The sequence below is a fragment of the Stegostoma tigrinum genome, chromosome 7, assembly GCF_030684315.1.
Source record: "Stegostoma tigrinum isolate sSteTig4 chromosome 7, sSteTig4.hap1, whole genome shotgun sequence".
Classification (NCBI taxonomy): Eukaryota; Metazoa; Chordata; class Chondrichthyes; order Orectolobiformes; family Stegostomatidae; genus Stegostoma; species Stegostoma tigrinum.
In genome coordinates, this window is record NC_081360.1 from 40,348,786 (window position 1) to 40,371,270 (window position 22,485).

Sequence of the window (22,485 nt, forward strand, 5' to 3'; positions counted from 1 at the left end):
CCTTTCATATTGAAGTAATTTGACTGCAAGTGATTCTAACACTTTTATTTCCAAAAAAATGCTGTATGGTAATATAATGCCCAGCAGTAGTTTACAAGGCTATAATCCAATCAAAACATACAGATGATATAACAGACGGAGAGCATAGTTCAAGCAGTTTTACTGATATCTGAACCCCTGTTTGCCAGTTGGAACATTACTTCAGACATTTTTATGCCTGAAGTGCAGGGATTTTATTCAATATACTCACATCTTCTCTGACATGGTGTGCTTATTATTTGTGGCATCACTAGTTTAAAAAAAAGTAGCGTGGCATTTCTATAGAAAAAGTAGTGGCTGCCTGCAAATATTCAAGCTATCACAAAGTAATGTGTGATTTCAAAATAGCACAGTCCAAACGCTACGTACTGTAGAATTTTATACAGAATCAAGTCAAGGCCATTAATTCATGGCTTAGCTTCTTTGATATTCTCACTTTCTTAATGCAAGCTAAGTGCATCACCACACCAATTCACACAATAGTTATAATTTTAATATCAATTTCCATCATTGTTTCAAGTTCCGATGCACAAGAGTAAATTAATTAATTCTGCTCAGAGCTGTGCATAAAAAGACTGGAGATTGGAGAAGGGATTCCAAAACTAAAAAGTGTCAGTTCTTCACTATGTGCTTCTATTGAGCACGAAGTAGCTTCAATAAGTTTGTATTTTTACATTGTTGTTTACGAAGCATGTCCTGTCTGTCCACTCTGCCACACGTCCTTGTTGGTCTCTGCTTTGATAAATCTTAGCCGTTTGTCCCGAGACCATTGTATATCCTCATCTTGCTGTCATTAAATGGTAGCGTTGATAAAATAACAACACAACACAAAGAAGCAGAGCCAATGGAGACGTAAATTGTATTGTATTGCCTTGAGTCATGTAGAGCACAAAAATTGCAGGTTTGATCCCAGTTATGTGCAATCTCAGACAGGGATGCTGCGGGATAACAGTAATTCACTCCCTTGTGCCTGATTCACATGTAATGAATCTTAGGAGCACAAAAGCTGACATTTTGGGTCTAGACCCTTCATCAGAAAAGTTTCTGATGAAGGGTCTAGGCCCGAAACGTCAGCTTTTGTGCTCCCGAGATGCAGCTTGGCCTGCTGTGTTCATCCAGCTCCACACTTTCTGATCTCGGATTCTCCAGCATCTGCAGTTCCCATTATCTCTGTAACGAATACTCATTCAGAAGACTTGCTAGATGGCTAATATCCCCAAAACCTCAACCCAACATCAGCCAGATCATTCACAAGTGTCGATAAAAGAAAAATGTGATGACATATATTACTGATGCACTCATTCACCTCCTGTGATATTGCAAATATTAGGCGCGGAATCTTCTACCCTCTCCAGGCTAGGGAACAGAGGCAGGCAGATGCTTAAATTTGCCCCAGGTAGTGATTCAAATAAAAATTCCAAAACAAAGCAGAAGCACAGAATATGGATTGGGGGCAGCCTGAACATCTTTGTGCTTCCCTATGAATGTCAACAAAGCTTTCCGTTCCACTATGTTGGAAACCAAATGAGATTCCAGCAATGACCAAGCATGTACTATGACAGCTGAGACTGGTATTAGACTGCACAAGTTTGTGAATGGAGATCTTCGTGCCAATTGCGGACCCTGTTGCAAATTTGGTTGAACACGTTGATTGAGCAACCTTGACGAGATAATTGCAGCCGACCTGAAAATATAAGAAAACATCTTTCTAGTTTCATTCCTGTGGACAATTGTCATCCACAGCCTTCTGGTTTCATGCGGCTCAAGTCCAAAGTGCTATTGAATGGACTTTAGGCTGTTCAGAATCCAAATTGAACAACACAGCTCATTCTGTGCTAGAAACTGGGCTGCTTAATTGACTCCTCTGATAGCTTTAAATTTTGAATGACTTAAAAAAAAAAAAAAAAATTGTTGAGTTACTCCTAAAAAGTGAAACACTTCGATGTTACTTCCTCAATGAGTGAATGGTACCGTTAGAAATTAAGTATTAAATCCGGGTGACAGTGGGCGGTGAAATAAACAAAGCCCTCTGTTTATAGTATAATCACTTTAAATCCATTACTTATTTACAAATGAAATACAGAGTATTGTAAAGCCTAAGAGGGGAGCAGATGTCATTGTCATCAGACATTTCCCTGCTATGTTCTCCCGTGAAATTTCAATGCAGTGACAGCTGTGGCATGGTGATGTGCTGAAAGCACATCAGCATTTTTTTACATCATTGAAGATACCAATGTTGGCATTCAGATGAAACATAAATCTGGAGTGTTACCGGTGCTTGTATTACAAAACAAAGGAGTGAAACAAAGTTTCATCAGTTGAACAAGGGTATAAAGTTAAATACGCAGAGACTGCTTCGCATTATACAGGATTTGGAAGAAGACGACAATAAAGTAGGCCATGGTAAACAGCATCTTAACTATATGATGGTAAAAGTGTGTTACTTGAATGCATGAAAGAGCTATGAATTCAACATCTGTATTTGTACTCCTAGATGAAAAAGGTATTAAACCTGACTGCAGTAGACTGAGGAAGCTTAAATGATGATGCAATGGAGCAAGTATTTCCTTATGTCATTAATCAAGAGACCTGCTGTTTCCTAATTAAAGTGGTAAGGCCAATCATATGATGTGTAGAATGCCCGTATCTATTATCACCCCTTTTCCTGCTGAACCACTTAAAACACCACCGTTCTTCATTACAAACTGATACTACGAATGAAGAGATACGGCTTTCTCTACATTGGGGAAACCAAGCGGAGGCTTGGGGACCGCTTTGCAGAACACCTCCGCTCAGTTCGCAACAAACAACTGCACCTCCCAGTCGCAAACCATTTCCACTCCCCCTCCCATTCTCTTGATGACATGTCCATCATGGGCCTCCTGCACTGCCACAATGATGCCACCCGAAGGTTGCAGGAACAGCAACTCATATTCCGCCTGGGAACCCTGCAGCCATATGGTATCAATGTGGACTTCACCAGTTTCAAAATCTCCCCTTCCCCCACTGCATCTCTAAACCAGCCCAGTTCATCCCCTCCCCCCACTGCACCACACAACCAGCCCAGCTCTTCCCCCCCACCCACTGCATCCCAAAACCAGTCCAACCTGTCTCTGCCTCCCTAACCTGTTCTTCCTCTCACCCATCCCTTCCTCCCACCCCAAGCCGCACCCCCAGCTACCTACTAACCTCATCCCACCTCCTTGACCTGTCCGTCTTCCCTGGACTGACCTATCCCCTCCCTACCTCCCCACCTACACCCTCTCCACCTATCTTCTTTACTCTCCATCTTCGGTCCGCCTCCCCCTCTCTCCCTATTTATTCCAGTTCCCTCCCCCCATCCCCCTCTCTGATGAAGGGTCTAGGCCCGAAACGTCAGCTTTTGTGCTCCTGAGATGCTGCTTGGCCTGCTGTGTTCTTCCAGCCTCACATTTTATTATCTACGAATGAATACCAAGTTCTGCTTTCATTTCAAATCAGTTCACCTATGCAGTTCTATTTTAAGGAGGTTTACAAATAAATAAAGCATAATCTTTTCACAAACTATTCTTCTTCAATGAATATATCTGTATAAAATGTGCTTTGTTTTAATAGAAATTTGAACAACCCAGTGTGATAAAGCAGCAGAAACAAATAAAGATTCACAACACTGCGCAAAGTTGTTCCAAATCCTATTTTTTTTTAATCTGTTGAAATTATATTTGGTTATACTTAGGTATTGGCAGCTCTTTCATTACCTCCGCATCATAATGCAAAATAAATCCTCAATAAAACAGCTAATATAGTTAAGCAATAATAGACACGTTTGCATTTTGCTGAAGAGCTAAGAATAGTTCACTTGTTTGAAGGATAAAGTCACAAAATGAGTTCTTTAATTGATGCAGTTATTCTAACTTCATCGCCAAGTACAAATGCAAACGCAAACATATTATCAATATGTCAAGGGCTACCTTGTTCCGAATGGCATATTCCCCCTTTCGATGTTATTAATTTCACCTGTCTTCAGCATATGATGTATTTATAGTAATATATACGGTATAGCTCTCTAAAATTGACTGAAGTAGTATAGATCATAAAATTATAGCCTTGCTTGAATATCTGAGCACATCATTGAATGCACGGAAACATTTTTTTAGCACTCTTCTGTGCCTTTCAACGGAGAGTAAAAGCTGAAATTTTGCATTAGATGGCTTCAGTCTTTTAGGCCCACGTCTGTGCACTGCCTGCTGTGGTAACAAGCTGTCATACAAGGGCATCACCACTGTGCAGAGATATTATAATATCCTAAAATTTAAATTTCAGCCAATCAAAATGCAAATAGACTCTCCAAGCATGGTAGCTAATTCGAACCTAACTGTTCAGTCTTGCTGCAGTGGTGGCACTTACCTAAGGGTCAAAAAGTTATAGGTTAAAAATCCCACTGCAGAGACCTGAGGCCAGGTTTGCATTTCATTGTCGTACTGTTGGAATGCTACGCAGTCAGACATGCTGTCTTTCAGACAAGTTGTTAAACCCTTGGGACAAGCCAGATTTTTGCTACTGAGACAGGGAGCTTGAATTGGTTTAAAGACCCCACTTAGACCCAATTTTTGCTTTGGGGATCAGGAGTAGGATATGTTTGGGCCTCCCAATGGCTGATGCAAACCTGAGGGTGAGTGTGCACCAAGGAAGGCTGATTAAAAGGCCTACCTCAGTTTTCTGGGATTTAACAAGTTTCTTTTACAAGGTTGTAGACCATCTGGACCATGCAACTCACACCCTCTCAAACCTCACTCACATGTTCCTTCCTTTCAAAGTGATGACTACCCCCCCATCCCAACAACCTTCATTTCCCATCAGACACCACCCAGTAGCCACCATGGACAAACATCAGGGATGATATGCAATGAACATAATTAAAATTCTAGTAATCTTACACAGCTGCCATGCCTACACACTTGATAGAGAATAAACCTCCTTTCATGAAACCCATTCAGCGCTTTTAAATCTCCTCCAGTGGCTAATCCTCTATGAAAATGAATCAATAAATGTTTATTCTGACCCTGTATCAAAATGGCTAAAATTTTAATATCCTCTGTAAATTGTCAACTGAAACATGAACTCAGATCACCCACTAGGATAACTGTAGCCTTTGAAACACAAAGGATAATCACATTAGCACTTAGACAATGTCAAAAAGGTCTGTCGCACAATTTGATGGTAATTTTTTTTAAACCTACACCAGATGGCCTGTAAAATCAAAGCAATCTAGTTAAATTCTATTTTTCACTCCCACTAAAATCTTACCTGATTTTCTTTCTACGGTCATGATAGTCAATCAAATATTACCTTCACTTTAAAAAAGTACTAAGGTCTGCTTCACCAGTCTGTAATTCACACTCTTAACAGCCAAAATGGGATCCTGCTGAATTCAGTGTTAAGTTCAAGTGATACAGTTGAGTTCAGCTTTACCACTTGATTGACTTGTGTCCTGCCCTCTTCTGCCTGCTAATTAAAATTGGGACCATCAGAAATAATTATGATTACCGTCCACATCCAGATCCTGACCATCATTTTCAAAGGTCTGCAGAGTCAGTTTGACTGCGAATAGCAGGACCTTCACCCTGACTAAAGCTACCAACCCATGGGACTATTGACAGAAGTCTGAGGGAGTTGTTCTTTTACAGTGCCCAACACTCGCCCATCAACCTATGATCACTAAAACAAAACACCTTTCAAGTATCTCATTTCTTTGCAGAACACAAACGTTTAAATGGGCTCCTGCATTTCCCTTTATTGCAACAGCAATTACACCTCAAAAGCACTTGATTAACTGTGAAGTACATTGGGTATTCTGAGATCATGAAAGATACTTCCTGTTTAAATATAATATCTTCATTTTAAATCATTGGATCTTACTTTGTTAAAATTATGACATTCAAGCTGTCAATTAAACTGAAATTTAAAGATCCTGAGAGGTTTTCTTGCTTTGAATGCTCACAATGTCACCACTACATCTGAGATTTTGTGAATAAAAATTATAAAATAGGGGATTACATAATAGCTGAAAAGAAATGTTATGAATATTAATTATACTAGGTTTAGTGAAGGATGGAGGAGCTGAATAATGAGACATAAACCTCTGAACGTAATCCAAAAATTTCAAAGAAACGAGAATACAGATGTAAACAGATATAATTCACAAACCAATCCGGTCATTTAATTGTCCTAGTATATAAAAGAAAGAATTGAGCTTTGGTTGCTTTTCTTAATTCACTAATTTGAGCTTCAACATTTTGTCATCAACGCTTCATAAGTCTATGTTGGGTTTTGGTGCCTGTGTAAGAATATTTTTAAAAATAACAAATGTTGACTAAAATAAATGTTATTTAAGACTATTAACACATGTATAAAGAGAGATTTAGTTTAATCCACATTTAGATTATATAACAACTTGTAAATGCTGCCCTAACCAGGAGACATATTTTTGACCCTCTGGCTCGCTCAGTCTTAAAAGGGATTGTTCCAATGAACTTAAAGTGATTTGTATTACCATTGTGATCAGAGATAATGGGAACTGCAGATGCTGGAGAATCTGAGATAAGAAAGTGTGGAGCTGGATGAACACAGCAGGCCAAGCAGCATCTTACTCCCAAGATGCTGCTTGGCCTGCTGTGTTCATCCAGCTCCATGCTATGTTATCTCGGATTCTCCAGCATCTGCAGTTCCCATTATCTCTGATCACAATTTTAACCTCACTGCGAAGCCTCTTCCAGGATGCCTAACTTGAAGAAGTTACCCTCCTCCCTCTTTTATGGTCCTAAAATGCTGCTTGGCCTGCTGTATTCATCCAGCTCCACACATTGTTAAGTCTAGTTACTGTTTTAGAGTGCTTATGTTCATAATGAGTTTTTGCAAAATATGTCCATTAATTTTATCCTTTGTGCTATGCATGCCACAGCTGCTAGTAGTCTTCCTTCTAAACAAGTTAAACCTACAGTTCAAGCCCCACACCATGGTTTAGCAGCCATGGAAGCAACATTGTCATGAGTGAAAGCTGGTTATTAATCAGGCTAGAAAATTCTCCTAATTCTCAGCACCATTCAATATAAAAAGACACCATTTAGTCTTTAGCTCTTCTCCTTCAAGTAAGCAGGCAACATAAGCAACATTTAATTACTTCAGGTGGCAAAATTCAACAACTGAATCAGAAATGCAGAAAAACCTGAATATTTACATCATATTCAGCTGCACATTTGTATTGTTCAAACAGTGAAGCTCCTTAGATTAATCATATTGTAGAGGTAGCTGATGGACAATCATGAATGTGTTGTTGTTTAAGAGTGCCTGGGTATGATGGGTTAATACTGAGGAATTACTTAAGTACCATCCACTATGATGATGTTATATGGTTTTGTTATGGGAACACTTTAGAATCACAAAGGAGGAAATCCTATCATCTGTGTCTTCTTCATTGTTACAGTGACTATCCATCATTTTAATGTAATGTGCATATAATTGCTATTGTGTAATAAACAACATCTCTTTAAAAAACCTCTTCTTGTTAGATTGCCAAGTAGTTTTCCACACTAGATTAAACCTACCCTGAAAGATGATGGTGGTGGCAAATATATCTTAGAGTGAGCTATAATAAACAGAACTCATATAATCCGATGAGCAATAGTGTAGATTTCTCAGAGGCAAGTAGTGGCTCCAGTTAACTGGCCTCTCAAACCCTGGCAGTAGTAGTGGAGTCTTAAAAGTCCTTCAGGCACAGCTTTATAATGGCTGCCTATGTAGGCAAGCAGCAGCAGGAAGAGTAGAAATTCTTCACAATTCTTCTCCAACTCAAACTCTGCAAAAGAGATCATCGTGCAAGATTCAACAAGGCAGATTTGACAATCAATTGTGAAGGCCTTTCAGACCTGGTAAGAGATGCACAGTAGTGAGGGAGTATTTGGAACTTCCTGGAGCTGGAATATTAGTCACTTGAAGGGAATCACAGATTGCATTGTGGGATGGTGGAGCAGGGACAGTGCCAATTTGGGGTTCAGACATGAGAGCGCAAACAGACAGTGGAGACAATGTCAGTAAAGTTAAAATCCACTACGAGCAAGGGAAAAACTTTTTAAAAAGGTGCAGATAAACAGCCTGAGGAAGCAAAATGTGAGGGAAGACTCTCAGTCCCCGACATCCCATGTTGATTACTATTACAGTGTAAAATAAAAGAAGGTGTTTCACTAGTGCTATCAGACAGCTCTTGCAAAGGAATATTCTGATCATTCATGTTCATTCTGGTTTCTGCCAGTGCCTCCAAGTTCCTGAACTCATTGCAGCCTTAATTCAATCATTAACAAAAGAACTGAAATCCAAAGGTGAGGTTAAAGTGACTACTCTTAGCATTAACACAACATTCAAACAAGCATGGCCTTAAGGAACCCAAGGAAAACAGGAGTCAATAGAAATCAGCAAGAAGATTCTTACTGTTAAACCTAGTACAGAGGAAGATAATAAAATGTGAGGCTGGATGAACACAGCAGGCCAAGCAGCATCTCAGGAGCACAAAAGCTGATGTTTCGGGCCTAGACCCTTCAGAGAAGTGATTGTTGGAGGTCCAGCATCTCACTTCAAGGACATTACTGCAGGATCTCCCCAGGGTAGTCCCCGGTGCTGAACTATTTTCAGCTATTTAATCAATGATATTCCTCAATCAGAGATCAGAAGTAAAGATATTTGCTGATGATTACACAGTTTTTTTAAACTAGTTACTAAAGCAGTCTCCATTATGTACAGCAAGATCCAGACAATAATTCAGTTTTGGACTGATTATTGGCAAACAACATTTGTACCACATAAGTACCAGACAACGACTGCTTCAAACAAGACAGAATCTAACCAGCATCCCTTGAAGTCCAATGGCATTACCGTCAGTAAATCTCTATTATCATCTTCCTGAAGGTGACCTTGGATCAGAAACTGAACTGGAGAAGCCATATGAAATGTTTTAGCTACACAGCAGGTCAGATGCTAGGAATTTTATGGTCAGTAACTCACCTCCTGAATCCCCAATGCACATCCACCATATAAATGGCACAAGTAAGCAGTGAGAGGTAATATGCTCTAACTTGACAGCAGCCAGGGCAAAGCAGCCTATCTATCTTCAAAATTCACTCCCCTCTCAACCAGCATACAGTGGAAGCAATGTGTACCATTTATAGTATGTACTGCTTTAGTTTAACAAGACTCCGTCGACAGCAACATCCAAACTCATGGCCTCTATCAGGTAGAAGTACAAGGCTATCTGATGCATGGGAACGCCACATTTGTAAACCACACCAAGCCATATACCACTCTGGCATGGAATTGCATTGTTATTCCTTTGCTGTCAATGAGTCAAAATCCTAAGAATTCTCTTCCTAACAATTCTGTAGTGTTCATAACTTGGGCAGCTCACACGCATCTTCACTATTCCAGTTAGGGATGGGCAACAGATTCTAGCCTAGGCATCAATTCCTAAATCTTATGAACTGATTTTAAAAGTGCTAGTCATATCAAACATTGCCACCATAACAAGTGAGAACCGTAAGCCAGTGCTACGATAAAAGGACATTAAGGGCAACATGAACAATTTGAAGTCACAGGCCCAGGAGTATCACTAAGCCAGAATCAAAGCAACAAAAGAATATTTTAAAAACCTAAGCAGGCAAAAATCTAAATGGCAGAAGAAAATTAGGACAGTGTTAAGGCTACAGAAAAGCAGGAGATGCATTACAAAACCACAATGAAAGACAGGAAGCATCTATTCAAACCAAAAACAGCAGGAATCATCTAGAAAAAGCTATTAAAGGAATGGAATTCATCATGTAAAAGGGTGAATCATGGGAGTCATTTATTGAAATGGTGATTAGAACAGGAGTAATTTATTGAAACTGCAGGCAGTGGGATTCAGTCAGTAAAGCCATGAAGGAAACAGGAATTGGTTATTAAGGCCATCAGTAGCAGGAGTCATCCAGAGAAACCACAGAAAATGTCCATTTTACCTCTAAAATGCAGTTCTCCTCCATTTTAATTGCAGAAGGCTGCAACTCTGACTGTAGAAACACAGGAGATCCTGCTGGTATAGCACAGCAGCAGCACTCCTGAAAAATTAAATACCATTAAAGCAAGGGGAATAAATAATCGTATCTGAAACACATTGGTACAAAAACAGCTTTAGTCCACTTAGTTTCAGAGATGGCTGGAAAAGAACATCAAGCCAGACATCTTGAAGAAAACAATTCTTGCGATACAAAGCAACTTCCAAATTACATACTAAAAGCCATTCCAAATGCAATTAAACATATAACAAAGGATTTTGTAGCTCACTAAATTATAAAAGGAACTGCAATTTTTTTTTGCAGAAGCATTGAAATCCCTTTCACCTCAAAAAAATGAAATTATTGAAGGAGTAAAATTTTAGCCGTCAGGGGAATCCACAGATAATCTAAACATATGATCTCTATGCACTAGTTGAAAAATACAAGTGTGGTAATTCAGAGTCAAAATTCAGAGATGGACCTGTTGTTGGAATTACTGATGAGTCTTTGACAAACTTATTGCAATGTGAAGAATATTTGACTTGAGAGAAAGCCATTCAAATGATGTATAAAGCCTAAGAGGGTTTGCACTTCCAAAGGCACTATGGGCAATTAAGCATGGCCAATCCACCTTATCTGCACAACTTTCGGACTGTGAGAGGAGCCCAGAGCATATGGCAGAAACTCACGCAGACAAGGGGAGAATGTGCAAACTCGACACAGACAGTTGCCCGAGGGCGAAATCAAACCCAGGTCCCTGGCAGAGTCAGGCAGCACTGCTAACCACTGAGCCACGGTGCTGTCCTGCCATGTGTGAATCCTCCAAGAAGGTGGTTTGCTTCTTCAGACACGTTGTCAAAAGTGGCAATAATAACACACTCAAAAAAAAGGTCATTCAGGAGTTTCCCTCTCCAAAGATCAAAATCTGCAAAGATGTTTAAGGATAATAATAAACCAACTGGCGCAATTTTTGCCGCATGTGCAACTACCCTCAGGACCCTTGAGGTAGCTCCTCCAGTGAACAAAAGTATGCTGTTGGAAGACGATATTTTTCAAACAATCAAAGCATGTTGATATTCATGAATGTCCTATACCACCTTAATGTGTCCTATCATAATTACAAGCTTAAGAGCAGTTCTCTTTCAGAGGCAGCCAGACAGTTATTAGATACCAATATACTATGCATCGTGGGCTTGTTCAGGCTCAAATACGCAATGTACCATGCATTTGAAGAACTAGAATTGCTGCAATGCAGATAGAGGCTATTCGGTCCATCAAATCTGTACTGACCATCCAAAGAGCAGCCCATTCGTAACCACCACATCACCTTATCCCCACATTTACTATATATAACCCACCAAGCCTGCACAACCCTCGACGCTGTGGACAATTCTAGCATGGCCAATCCAACTAACCTGCTGTGGGAGGAAATCATAACACTCGGTGTTTTGGGAAGAATATGCAAACTGTGCACAGACAGTCACTCAAGGCTAGAATCAAACCTGCCTCCCAGGCACTGTGAGGGAGCAGAGCTAACCACCGTGCCACCATGCCATCCCTGAGATTGTAATTAATAAAAAAGAACCTCAAGGATGATAATCTCTGAATTACTATTTAAACAGCACATAAACTGGTAAAGGGTCTTGTAGATTAGGAAGTTACATACATGGCTCACAAAAAAAATGGCATGGAAAGAAAGAGTTTCAATTCCTGGGGTACTGAGATCAGCACCAGAGAAAAAGGGAGGTGCTCAGGTGAGATAGATTCTACGTCAAATAGATTGGGATGAAAGGCCTGGCAATAAGCATATCCAATTAAAGGGAAAGAGCTTTAAATTTTAAAAAAAGGGAGTGATCAGATAAAGGGGAATTTCTAAACCAAAAGAGAAATCTCAACACAATACAGTGTGTGACCATGTAGTTAAACATATGCAAAGTTGGACAGAAAGAAACAGAGTGCTTGACAATAATAGTACATCAGTGAATAAAATCCAGGTAACCAGTAGCAGTGTAAAAAGTAAATTAACTTATTTTTATTTAAAATGTACAAAATTTTAACAAGCAGATAGGTAAACGAGGTGCACAACAGAAGTGTACGGGACTGATATGGACACTACTGAGGAGACCAGTCCTGTTGTGAGATCAGAAGGGTCGCAGGGAGGTGAGCACTCCCAAGGATGAAAGGAAGAGGACAATTTCATCTACTAAGCAGGATGGATGGAAATGGTTGAGTTAGTGAAGAGCAAGTGCATTCTCCCCCCAAACTGGAACACAAACATAACTCAGGACCTCGAAAAAGCAGGAAACATGTGGAACATAACCACTTGCAGATGTCATAGACCTCACTTTAACCTTCCCAGCATTCTCAAAGGCAGCACTCCTCATATCAATACATTGTACCGTTCAATTCATTTGTTTCCCTCTCCCGGGACCTTAGACCTCCATCCAAGCAGGTCACTGTCACTCTGTCTATTATCTTCTTGCTGCTATGCCTGACTCATCAGCCATAAGTTGTGTCCTACTGTCCTCTTCAGGCAAGCCATTACAATTAGTCACACCTCTGAGCTTTCTCTCTTTGCAGGAGAGAGCACATCATTTGGCCAGGGTCAGAGCCATTGTGGAGTGAGTGGTGAGTGGGTAACTGCCCTTCAATGACAGGCACCCTTGACGGCATTGGAAATATGTACCCACAGTGACATAATTTATATATTTCAATGTCTTTTACTGATTTAGTGTGGATTTTTGTATTTTGAACTACAGGCATATGAGTTTTCTCTGCGTATCTGAAGTTGCCAAATTTAGGCTTGTAAATATTTCTGCAGCTGTGTCTTTCTCAAAAAAGGTAAGAGAGATATTTTAAAATAGATTTTTTGCTTTAGGAGAATTTATGAGCGAACAACGTGAATAGTGTAATATACTTAGCACTCAGATGGAAGACTCTAGAAACTTTGCGGGCATGGGGAAACACCGAGCACTTAAAAAGCTTTTGGATTTTACAGGACAGTTCGGCAGGGTTCTCAGCTGAAGCTGTATGTGTAAAGCAGGAAGAGGAAGAAAGTGCAAGAAAGGCATATGACAGTTCAATGGGTTACCTTTGTGCAAGGGATTTAGTATCAGTTCCATACCAGAAATGTTCACATAAAACCTTGAAGGGCTTATTCAAAGCTGAGAAGGTCTCAGTTCAGTTTGGTTATATGATGAATATAATTTATTGTGTGTCACAACTTCCGCTTTATTCATAAAATCAACTCTGCAACATTTTGTGCATAAGTTTCAGTGTGTTATCACCTCATTAAAATCAAAAATCAAAAAATCCCAGATTTTGGTCTAGGATCTGAACTGTCTAGTAAGAACAGCGGCTAGGATCATAACACCAGTTAATCCATTGGAGGACAGTCTTATTTCAGGAGACTGAAGTGTTTTGGATTCTGGTGCTCAGAGATATCAAGAGAGCTATTCCTCTGCCAGTGGACTGTGAATTTATTGGCTCACGCATGGCCCCATACTGGAAACTGCAATCCAACAGGATGTCGTTCAAAGAATCTGCAGTCAAAGTTTCTATCCCTTTAAAGGCAAAGGTTCCACCCAAAGCCACCAACTAATCAGCTTTTCAGTCGTATCAGTGACTCTGATACTAGCGGCCACTGATGGTAATGCAGTATGCCAGGATTAGATTAGGTTCTCTACTGTGCAGAGACAGGCCCTTCGGCCCAACGAGTCCATACCGCCTCTTGGAGCATCCTACCCACACCCATCCCCCTATAACCCACACATCTGTGAACACTCTGGGCAATTTAGCATGGCCAATCCACCTAGCCCGCACATCTTTGGACTGTGGGAGGAAACTGGAGCACCCGGAGAAAACCCACGCAGACACAGGGAGAATGTGCAAACTCTGCACAGACAGACAGTCACCCGAGGCTGGAATCAAACCCGGGTCCCTGGCGCTGTGAGGCTGCAGTGCTAACCACTGAGCTGCCATGCCACCCCAAAAGCCTGGTTTTAGTCTATTAGTCCAGCTTCTTCGCAGCCAGGTCTCAGAGAGCAGAGCCCCTGACACTTCTGTTTATACCTGTCAGGCAGGGGTCCCTGATTGGACCAGGCTAACAGCCCCAATCAGGGAATTCATATTCTATGAGGTCCACCTGGCTGACCTTGTCACAATCACTAAACTAACCTTTTGTGATTCATGTACGAGGACACTGAGATCCCTCTCATAAAGCTTTCTACAGTCTCCATTTAAATATATTGCCTTTTGTTATTCCTTCCAGTGTAGGCAATTTCTCATTTTACCACATTATTCTCCATTTGCCAACTTTTCTGCCTACTCCTTTAGCCTGTCTACGCCCCTCTGTAGACTTCCATCCTTCTTACACTCCAAAAGCTTGAGATTTCAAATAAACATGTTGGACGATAAGCTGGTGTCATAGGACTTCTGACTTTGCCCAAACTTGTCCAACACCGGCACCTCCACATCATCCCTGTACTTGCGCACACGTAACAATAAAACCTAATTCTAATTCTCTCTTGCTATTAGCCCTTATTATCAATTATTCAGCATTTCTTCAGTCCCGGGCTATTATCCATAATCTCCTTGTTTACCTATCCCTTTCACATCTCTCTCTCTCTCTGGGCTATATCTTCACTGCTCCACATCCCCCACCAACCTCATCTTCAGCATAGATGCCAAATTTTTCTGAGCTGCTAACAGTTCAGATGAAGAGTAACTAGAAATGTTGATTCAGCTTTCTCACCACAGACCTGCTGAGTTTTTCCAGCAATTTCTGTTTTTGCATCCCAGTGGCCAAGCAGCTCAGAGTGAATATCGCTGGCAGCACTTCAACCACTTTGATTGCTACATCCACGACACACTCCAATAAATGTCTCCAATACCATTGGTGGCTGTCACTCAGTGCTACACTAGACAGTAGGATTGTACTGGGCCGTTGTCTCATACTGACCGGAAACTGATCTGAGTCGGTTGTGAACATAAAGTATTTCCCAATCTGCGGATCATGCTCCACCATGGATATCCAAGCTGAATGGAAGCATGTGTGTTAGACCAGCAAGTCAGCCTTGGTGTTGCAAGTGGAGACAGACCTCACTACCAGAGGGTAGATCCCTCCATGGACTTCTCAGTGCCCAACCAAGGAAGTTCTCCACACTTGCTTTCAGTCATGACTGGGCAGCCTCCCAGCATGGCACTGAGTACCACGACTACTGACAAAATGCTAACACTGAAGAGTATCAATTAATATCTGGGTGAGAAAGTCATCAATAACCTTTCCTGGCTATGAGATAATTGAAATGGAAAGGCCCTGCTCCCTTCATCTGTCTCCTGATTCTATAGTCATTCTACCTCCGTAGAGATTCATTTCTTTTCAGCAGGATCTTGGTGTCCAGCCTCTCTGTTCTTTGGGACATGTACAGAGGTAGAAGACAGCTGGTGTTGTCCTTCCTTCTACTGAAGCTATAAGTGGTAGTGTGACCTCTGTTCTTTCCCTTCAGAAAGTCTTAAAAGTAGAGAAACCTTAGCTGCTGCCAAGAGTATGGTAGGTTAGCATTGAGGAAGTGTAGCTGCAGGTGAGTGAAGTGCTAGGCAGGTAAAATACCTTTCGATTAAATAACAATCACCTGTGAAGTTGTGACAGTACTTTCTGAAAGAAGAAGTTATTTAAACAGCAGTTCTCAACGGCCGTGGCTGGAACTCAAAGTGTTTGACTTTGTTAGGTTCACTAAGGAATCTCTCCTGTCCACTTGCCTCAGTGACTGTGGCCAGTCACCACCAATAGATTGGGAAACAGGTTCAACAGCAGGTAAAATATAATCCTTAAGTTTTAATATTCTTTCATCAATGCGCAGTCGAATTGAAAGACAGTGTAAGTCAAGTTTTTAAATTGAAGATAATTCAGCCTCTTGGAATGTTCACACTGTACTAATGTAATTAATGACCTTAATTTTAATAAAAGCATTGTTGGAAGTAATTACCCAAAATATTTTGATAAATTTGATCATGATGTATTCAAGTACAGCAGAAAACCAGTGAGCAACATTTCTAGCAATTTAGACCCTTAGATTTAAAAGTAATGTATTTTTCTGAATCTAAACAACTGTAAAATGTTGCATGAGAATGTGACATTATCAGTTAGAGTAGGCAGGATTAGCTAAACAATAATTAATTGTTTTAAAACATTCTTAAATTACCATTTTAGGATATACCCTTAAGTAGTGCCAAATTGGATGCCATCTCAACCCTTGCAAAAGTTCCTGATGCCTCAAAGGAGCCAAATTACTGAAAACAGTTAACACAAAAAAAATTAGTGCAGGAAAATTATAGGTATTAGCATCAATCTTTTCCCTTCCATTTTTCCTTATTCATTTTCACCCAGTTTCCAAAATCTTGAATGATCTTCAAATAGAAGAAAAGGTAAGTTTAGGTTGCATAATTTACTATAACCAATATTAACATCAATCTTTTGGGAGGATGAATTGGCCAATATTACATGTTCCCTACTTTCAGAATAATGAGATTCCTTGTCTATGTGAAACGCCACCTAGCAACACAAAGTTGAAGTTAGGAAATGTCACAAATTATTGTGACTGGCCCAATCCTAAAATGTTCAATCTTCTAACTGAAAATAGTCCTCTCAAATGGTTCAGCTAATGAACTATATCCCCCTGCTTTGTGTTTTTAAAGGAAACACATTTTGCAATTTTACACTCAATCAAATAATCGTTTGAATAAATGCTATTTATAGGTTGTTGAAGCTTGCCAAATACTCCAGTGGTAATCATTATGAAGAATGTTAGCTGAGTATGCTCAGTTCAATTGAGATTGAATTCAAAGTGCTTTATTGCAGCACATAAAAAAATATAAATTTATCAGCCTGTATTTCGCAGGGTTTTTAAAATGTTCTGTGTGACCACAAGAAACATCTCATCTTGCTGTCTGCTGCCACAGCCTGGTTGCTTTTCAAAATGCCAGCTTCTGTTTTTCAGTCATGAATCCCTTTCTCTGTTTTCATTTTTAATGAAAACAATCCTGGTATAGGTGCATTATGCAAGTTTAATTTTTTTTTCCATTCAACCACATGTACAAATAATTAAATAACTGGGCATTAAATTTTATATTTTCCACAGAATCCATGCTTCTAACCCCTTTGATCTGATGATGCTGATACAAGTCTTTTATGTATTATCAAAACATTAGCATAGAACCTTTTTCATGTGCCACACATCTTACCTGGGTTGCTCTTCCAATATAATGCTTTCGCATTATATAACAGTACAGGTACGAATATATCCAGTCATAGTAGAAATATCGAATATTCAATTTGTGAATGGAAACCTCACAATAACAAATATAACTGCATGTGTAACACAAAACTGGCTAAAATGTCAATTCTATTCAGCTTCTTTATCTACTCAGTTGGTCTTGACAGTAATGATCTGGAAATTAAAGTAATCTTCATGAACGCAGAAATCAATCATTTGGGCACTTGAATCTGTGTCACCATTGACATTGTTGCTAATTTGTGCTTCAATCCCATTTTGCCAACTGTGTCTTCTACCCCTTGACATGCTTTCTCAGCAAACCTTTAGCAATTTTAGTTTTGAAATATGTGATCAATCTAGCAAAAGGACCTTTTGGGGAATAAATCCCATTGCACCACTAAGCTTTGTATAAAACAGGGATTTCCAAATTATACTCTTAAATAGTTTAGCTGTAATTTTAAGATTATGACCCATTGTTCTGGAGTACATCACTACATAAAACAACGTCTCCGTATTTATCCTATCACACTTCTGTGCTGTTTTAATCAGTTAGATTCCCCTTTAATTGTGTCAACCCAAGTGAATACAAACATATTAATCATCCCCACAATTTCAATGCTTTAGGAATTGTGGTGAGTCTGCTGCTCCCTATAATGTGATATGGTGCCCAAAACTGAAGGCAGTATTATAGGTGAAGCATCACTGGGGGACAACTTCCTCCCTTGTGTATTCCAATCCCCTCGAGATATCATTTCCTCATCATTTCCTTTTCTGTCATCTTCTCGTTGGAACAGATTTGAAGATTACAGAAGCTAATGCATTGTTTGAGGGTATTTTTCAATTTTTTAGTTCTTATCTACAGGAAGTTACATGCTTTTATTTTTAGCGTGCACATTTGTAATGTTTTATATCTATTGTTGGCAATTTTTACTATTTAAAATGTTTATGCATAATCAGGGTTTCTATCAGGGTAGCTTTTTGTGCGAGATCGTCTGGTGTTCAAACTGTTCGAATTTACATTTGATGCATTCCATTTTCTATGCCCAGGAACCTAATCTGAACCTCTCAATTATAGCTATGCTCAACTCGAAGACCTCCTGGCACATAAGGAAGACAGCCAGCCGATTAAGTTCATGCAGGCTCTCTATAAAGTGATCCAATCAGTCCCCTTCTCTTGTTCTATCCCTGCAGCCTTGCAAGTTTACTTTCATCAAGTACCCATTCAATTCAGTTTTCAAAATATTCATTGTTCTGCTTTCACCAGCTTCATATGCAGAAAGTTCCAAGAATACATAAAATACCACATTTGATTGCTAAAATCTTTATTTACAACGTGTTTTGATCTATTGGTCATTATTACTCCTGTTACTGACCCACCATCTTTGCAAGTTTAGAAAATATTCCCACCTTCTGTTTCTCAACATGTTCCGTTCTCCAGGCTAATTACTTTCTGGTATGTTTTCAGAACTTGTACCTCAGAGCTATAGGGTTATACGATATGTAATGCAGTACAGTTTCAATGTTTTTACATCTGCATTTTCTTTTGTTTTTCCTCTGGCTCTTCTGTTAGTAACATCTAAACATTACCTGAGGAGCTAAAGAAACTTCTGACACAATTGACAGCCATGAACAACATACTCAGCTGTTTCTGTGTAGTGAGGAAGTCAATTTCTAAGCCTCTAGATAGCTCATCTTTTCAATATCCAACAGCAGTGTCTTTAATTAAATGCAAATCGTGCAGAAGATAGAGCAAAATTTCTACAAAGCTTTAAAACTATTTGTTCTTATAGTTGCCATATTGATAAAGAACAAAAACTGACAGTTGTGCAAACACAAAACTTCATCATTTTTCAGAATTCCTAAGTTTTAAGTAAATATATTACTGGGAGAAATTATCAGTGAAAAATCCATCCAATTTCCCATTAAATTCATGTTTAAGTTTGGGACAATATTAGTTATTCCACAAACAGTTAATTGAACTTTTTAATTTGATTTTGCATTGTAAAATTACAGTAAAGCTCAGATCAGCAGTCCTAAGATGCTTGCTTTGATTTAAAGTCATGCATAAAACTTATAAACCTGCCAAATAAATACAGTATTGTGCACAAGCCAGTATGATATTCCACAGACTGAAATGACTAACCCTGGTGCTGTAACATATTAGGAGACAAATTCTTCCTTAAAGCTGTTTCAAAGAGAATGCTATCAGATTTCCCTGACGGTTATTCCTTGTTCAGGCTATCACCCAGGAGCCATTTACTTTCACCTCTCATTCCTTTGCAGTTCATCCAGTAATTAGGATGAAATAAATTTAGAACAGGCAGCACCAAAGCAGATGAGGCGGTGGCAAGTTGCACTCATTTCATACTGGTGTTGACAGGCAGCCTACTAAATAGTAACAAATTGAAGGATTAAGTAAAGAGGTGAGATGAAAATAACAAGGAATCAGTATATGAATTAACTATGGTTGCTAACAATAAAAATCACAAATCGTTAAACACAAGTCCTGCCATAAAATTGTCAGAATCCTGCAATCTTGACAACTGGTCCTAGGTGATTTGGTGAACTCCAAAAGCACCAAAGGAGCAATTCAGCTAAAGAGTCTAAATAATAGAATGACACAATTACATTTTGCTGCATATAATTAGCATTCTTAAGTGACCCCAAACATTTGATTGCAGCAATCTATTGTTATCTTAAGTCATAGCAAGTAATCAATGTGCACATCATCTTTCTGTGACTTCATTAACCCAAAAAGTACTGAGGAAAATTACAGATAAATAACAATGCTGTGGTTTAAGTTTCACCCAGTATACAAATGAGTGCTAATGTCATTAAACATACGTTCTGAATTTTATTTTACCAACTATATAAACAAGGAAAAGTTTAAACCTGCAGCAATCAATTAACTTTCTGCAATAAGCTTAAAACAAGTTAAATACCAGTGTCTTGTTTCCATTCTTGCAGAGAGGTCCCCGAAAAACTCCCTTGATATTTCTGAAATGGCCATTGCTAAGGTGTGTGGAGCTGATGACAATATAGTAACACGCCATATGATGCTGTAGCTCCCAAGCACACAGTGCATACAGTTCAAGTGGTCTGCAAACGAGAAGCCTCCGGATGATCTGAGCTGGCAACACAGCGCTCAATGAATGCCGCTCCTCTTTTCTCTTGTTTCACACTGGTATATCAGCATAAGCAAATGAGGCATTAGCTAGTCAGCTCTTCCGTTTGCTGCTGATTCGTCCTGCTTAAAACAGTGTGGCCAATCTCTTTGCATCTCTGCTGCACGAACGAGAGTTCTAAACCTCAGACTCTCACAGACATAATATTATACACCACAAAGAGCTGCTGGTCCACTGCACTGGGCCAATGGCAGAAAGCCACTAGCCTAATTCTGAAAGCTGTCTGAGAAGTACATATGTCACATGCTGCTTCTACACATTACGGACTCAGCCTCACAGAGCTCTGCACATGGTAAACCTCGTCCAACCAGCGGACAGCTGCAAGAGCATTCATAAGAATGATTGGGAGATCAGCGCAGTTAAAAGACTTTCACATAGATCAAGGCGAGAACATTTCCGAATCATTTGACAGCTGCCAACATATGACAAAACTCACTTGACAGCCCTTTAGTAGTTCATTGTTTACCACGCGCCACTTTATTTGATCATTTATTTGTAGTATTATTTTTCACATCATAATCACATTAATACATTCAGGTCTGACAGATCAGTATAATGACAGAGGGAGGAGTGTTAAGTTTGGAGTCTCACAGGAGGAATAGCATATCATAATTTCTGTTACGAAATATTCAGCTCTTTGGGCAAAGTCTAATTGAATTACCACAAGAAAGCAATCACTGCAAACATGGTTTCACCCAACTAGCAGTAGAAGTGTGCTGCAAGTGTGTGCGCAGTGATTCCTGTGAAATGTTGCTTGATCATGGCTCTCATCCTTGGAATTGCATATTTGTGCTTTATTTTCCTCTAAATCAGTAGGTATTCAAAGCACAAGCCATTGTTTACATAAAATCCCAGCCTGTCTTATAAACGGCTCATATTTTTCTTCTATAGATAATAAAATGTGAGGCTGGATGAACACAGCAGGCCAAGCAGCATCTCAGGAGCACAAAAGCTGACGTTTCGGGCCTAGACCCTTCATCAGAGAGGGGGATGGGGGGAGGGAACTGGAATAAATAGGGAGAGAGGGGGAGGCGGACCGAAGATGGAGAGTAAAGAAGATAGGTGGAGAAGGTGTAGGTGGGGAGGTAGGGAGGGGATAGGTCAGTCCAGGGAAGACGGACAGGTCAAGGAGGTGGGATGAGGTTAGTAGGTAGCTGGGGGTGCGGCTTGGGGTGGGAGGAAGGGATGGGTGAGAGGAAGAACCGGTTAGGGAGGCAGAGACAGGTTGGACTGGTTTTGGGATGCAGTGGGTGGGGGGGAAGAGCTGGGCTGGTTGTGTGGTGCAGTGGGGGGAGGGGATGAACTGGGCTGGTTTAGGGATGCAGTGGGGGAAGGGGAGATTTTGAAACTGGTGAAGTCCACATTGATACCATATGGCTGCAGGGTTCCCAGGCGGAATATGAGTTGCTGTTCCTGCAACCTTCGGGTGGCATCATTGTGGCAGTGCAGGAGGCCCATGATGGACATGTCATCAAGAGAATGGGAGGGGGAGTGGAAATGGTTTGCGACTGGGAGGTGCAGTTGTTTGTTGCGAACTGAGCGGAGGTGTTCTGCAAAGCGGTCCCCAAGCCTCCGCTTGGTTTCCCCAATGTAGAGAAAGCCGCACCGGGTACAGTGGATGCAGTATACCACATTGGCAGATGTGCAGGTGAACCTCTGCTTAATGTGGAATGTCATCTTGGGGCCTGGGATGGGGGTGAGGGAGGAGGTGTGGGGACAAGTGTAGCATTTCCTGCGGTTGCAGGGGAAGGTGCCGGGTGTGGTGGGGTTGGAGGGCAGTGTGGAGCGAACAAGGGAGTCACGGAGAGAGTGGTCTCTCCGGAAAGCAGACAGGGGTGGGGATGGAAAAATGTCTTGGGTGGTGGGGTCGGATTGTAAATGGCGGAAGTGTCGGAGGATAATGCGTTGTATCCGGAGGTTGGTAGGGTGGTG

The 22,485-nt window shown here is 40.3% G+C and overlaps 1 protein-coding gene across 1 annotated transcript in view; it reads right to left on the bottom strand.

The window, feature by feature from the left end:
* The window catches only part of znf804a (zinc finger protein 804A), a 362,033-nt gene extending 341,300 nt beyond the window's left edge, over window positions 1–20,733 (bottom strand). Inside the window, exon 1 of the mRNA XM_048533683.2 lies at window positions 20,311–20,733. Coding sequence (XP_048389640.1) covers window positions 20,311–20,421 — 111 coding nt within the window. The 5' untranslated portion in view covers window positions 20,422–20,733. The remainder of the gene's footprint in view (window positions 1–20,310) is intronic.
* Window positions 20,734–22,485: the final 1,752 nt, after the last annotated feature.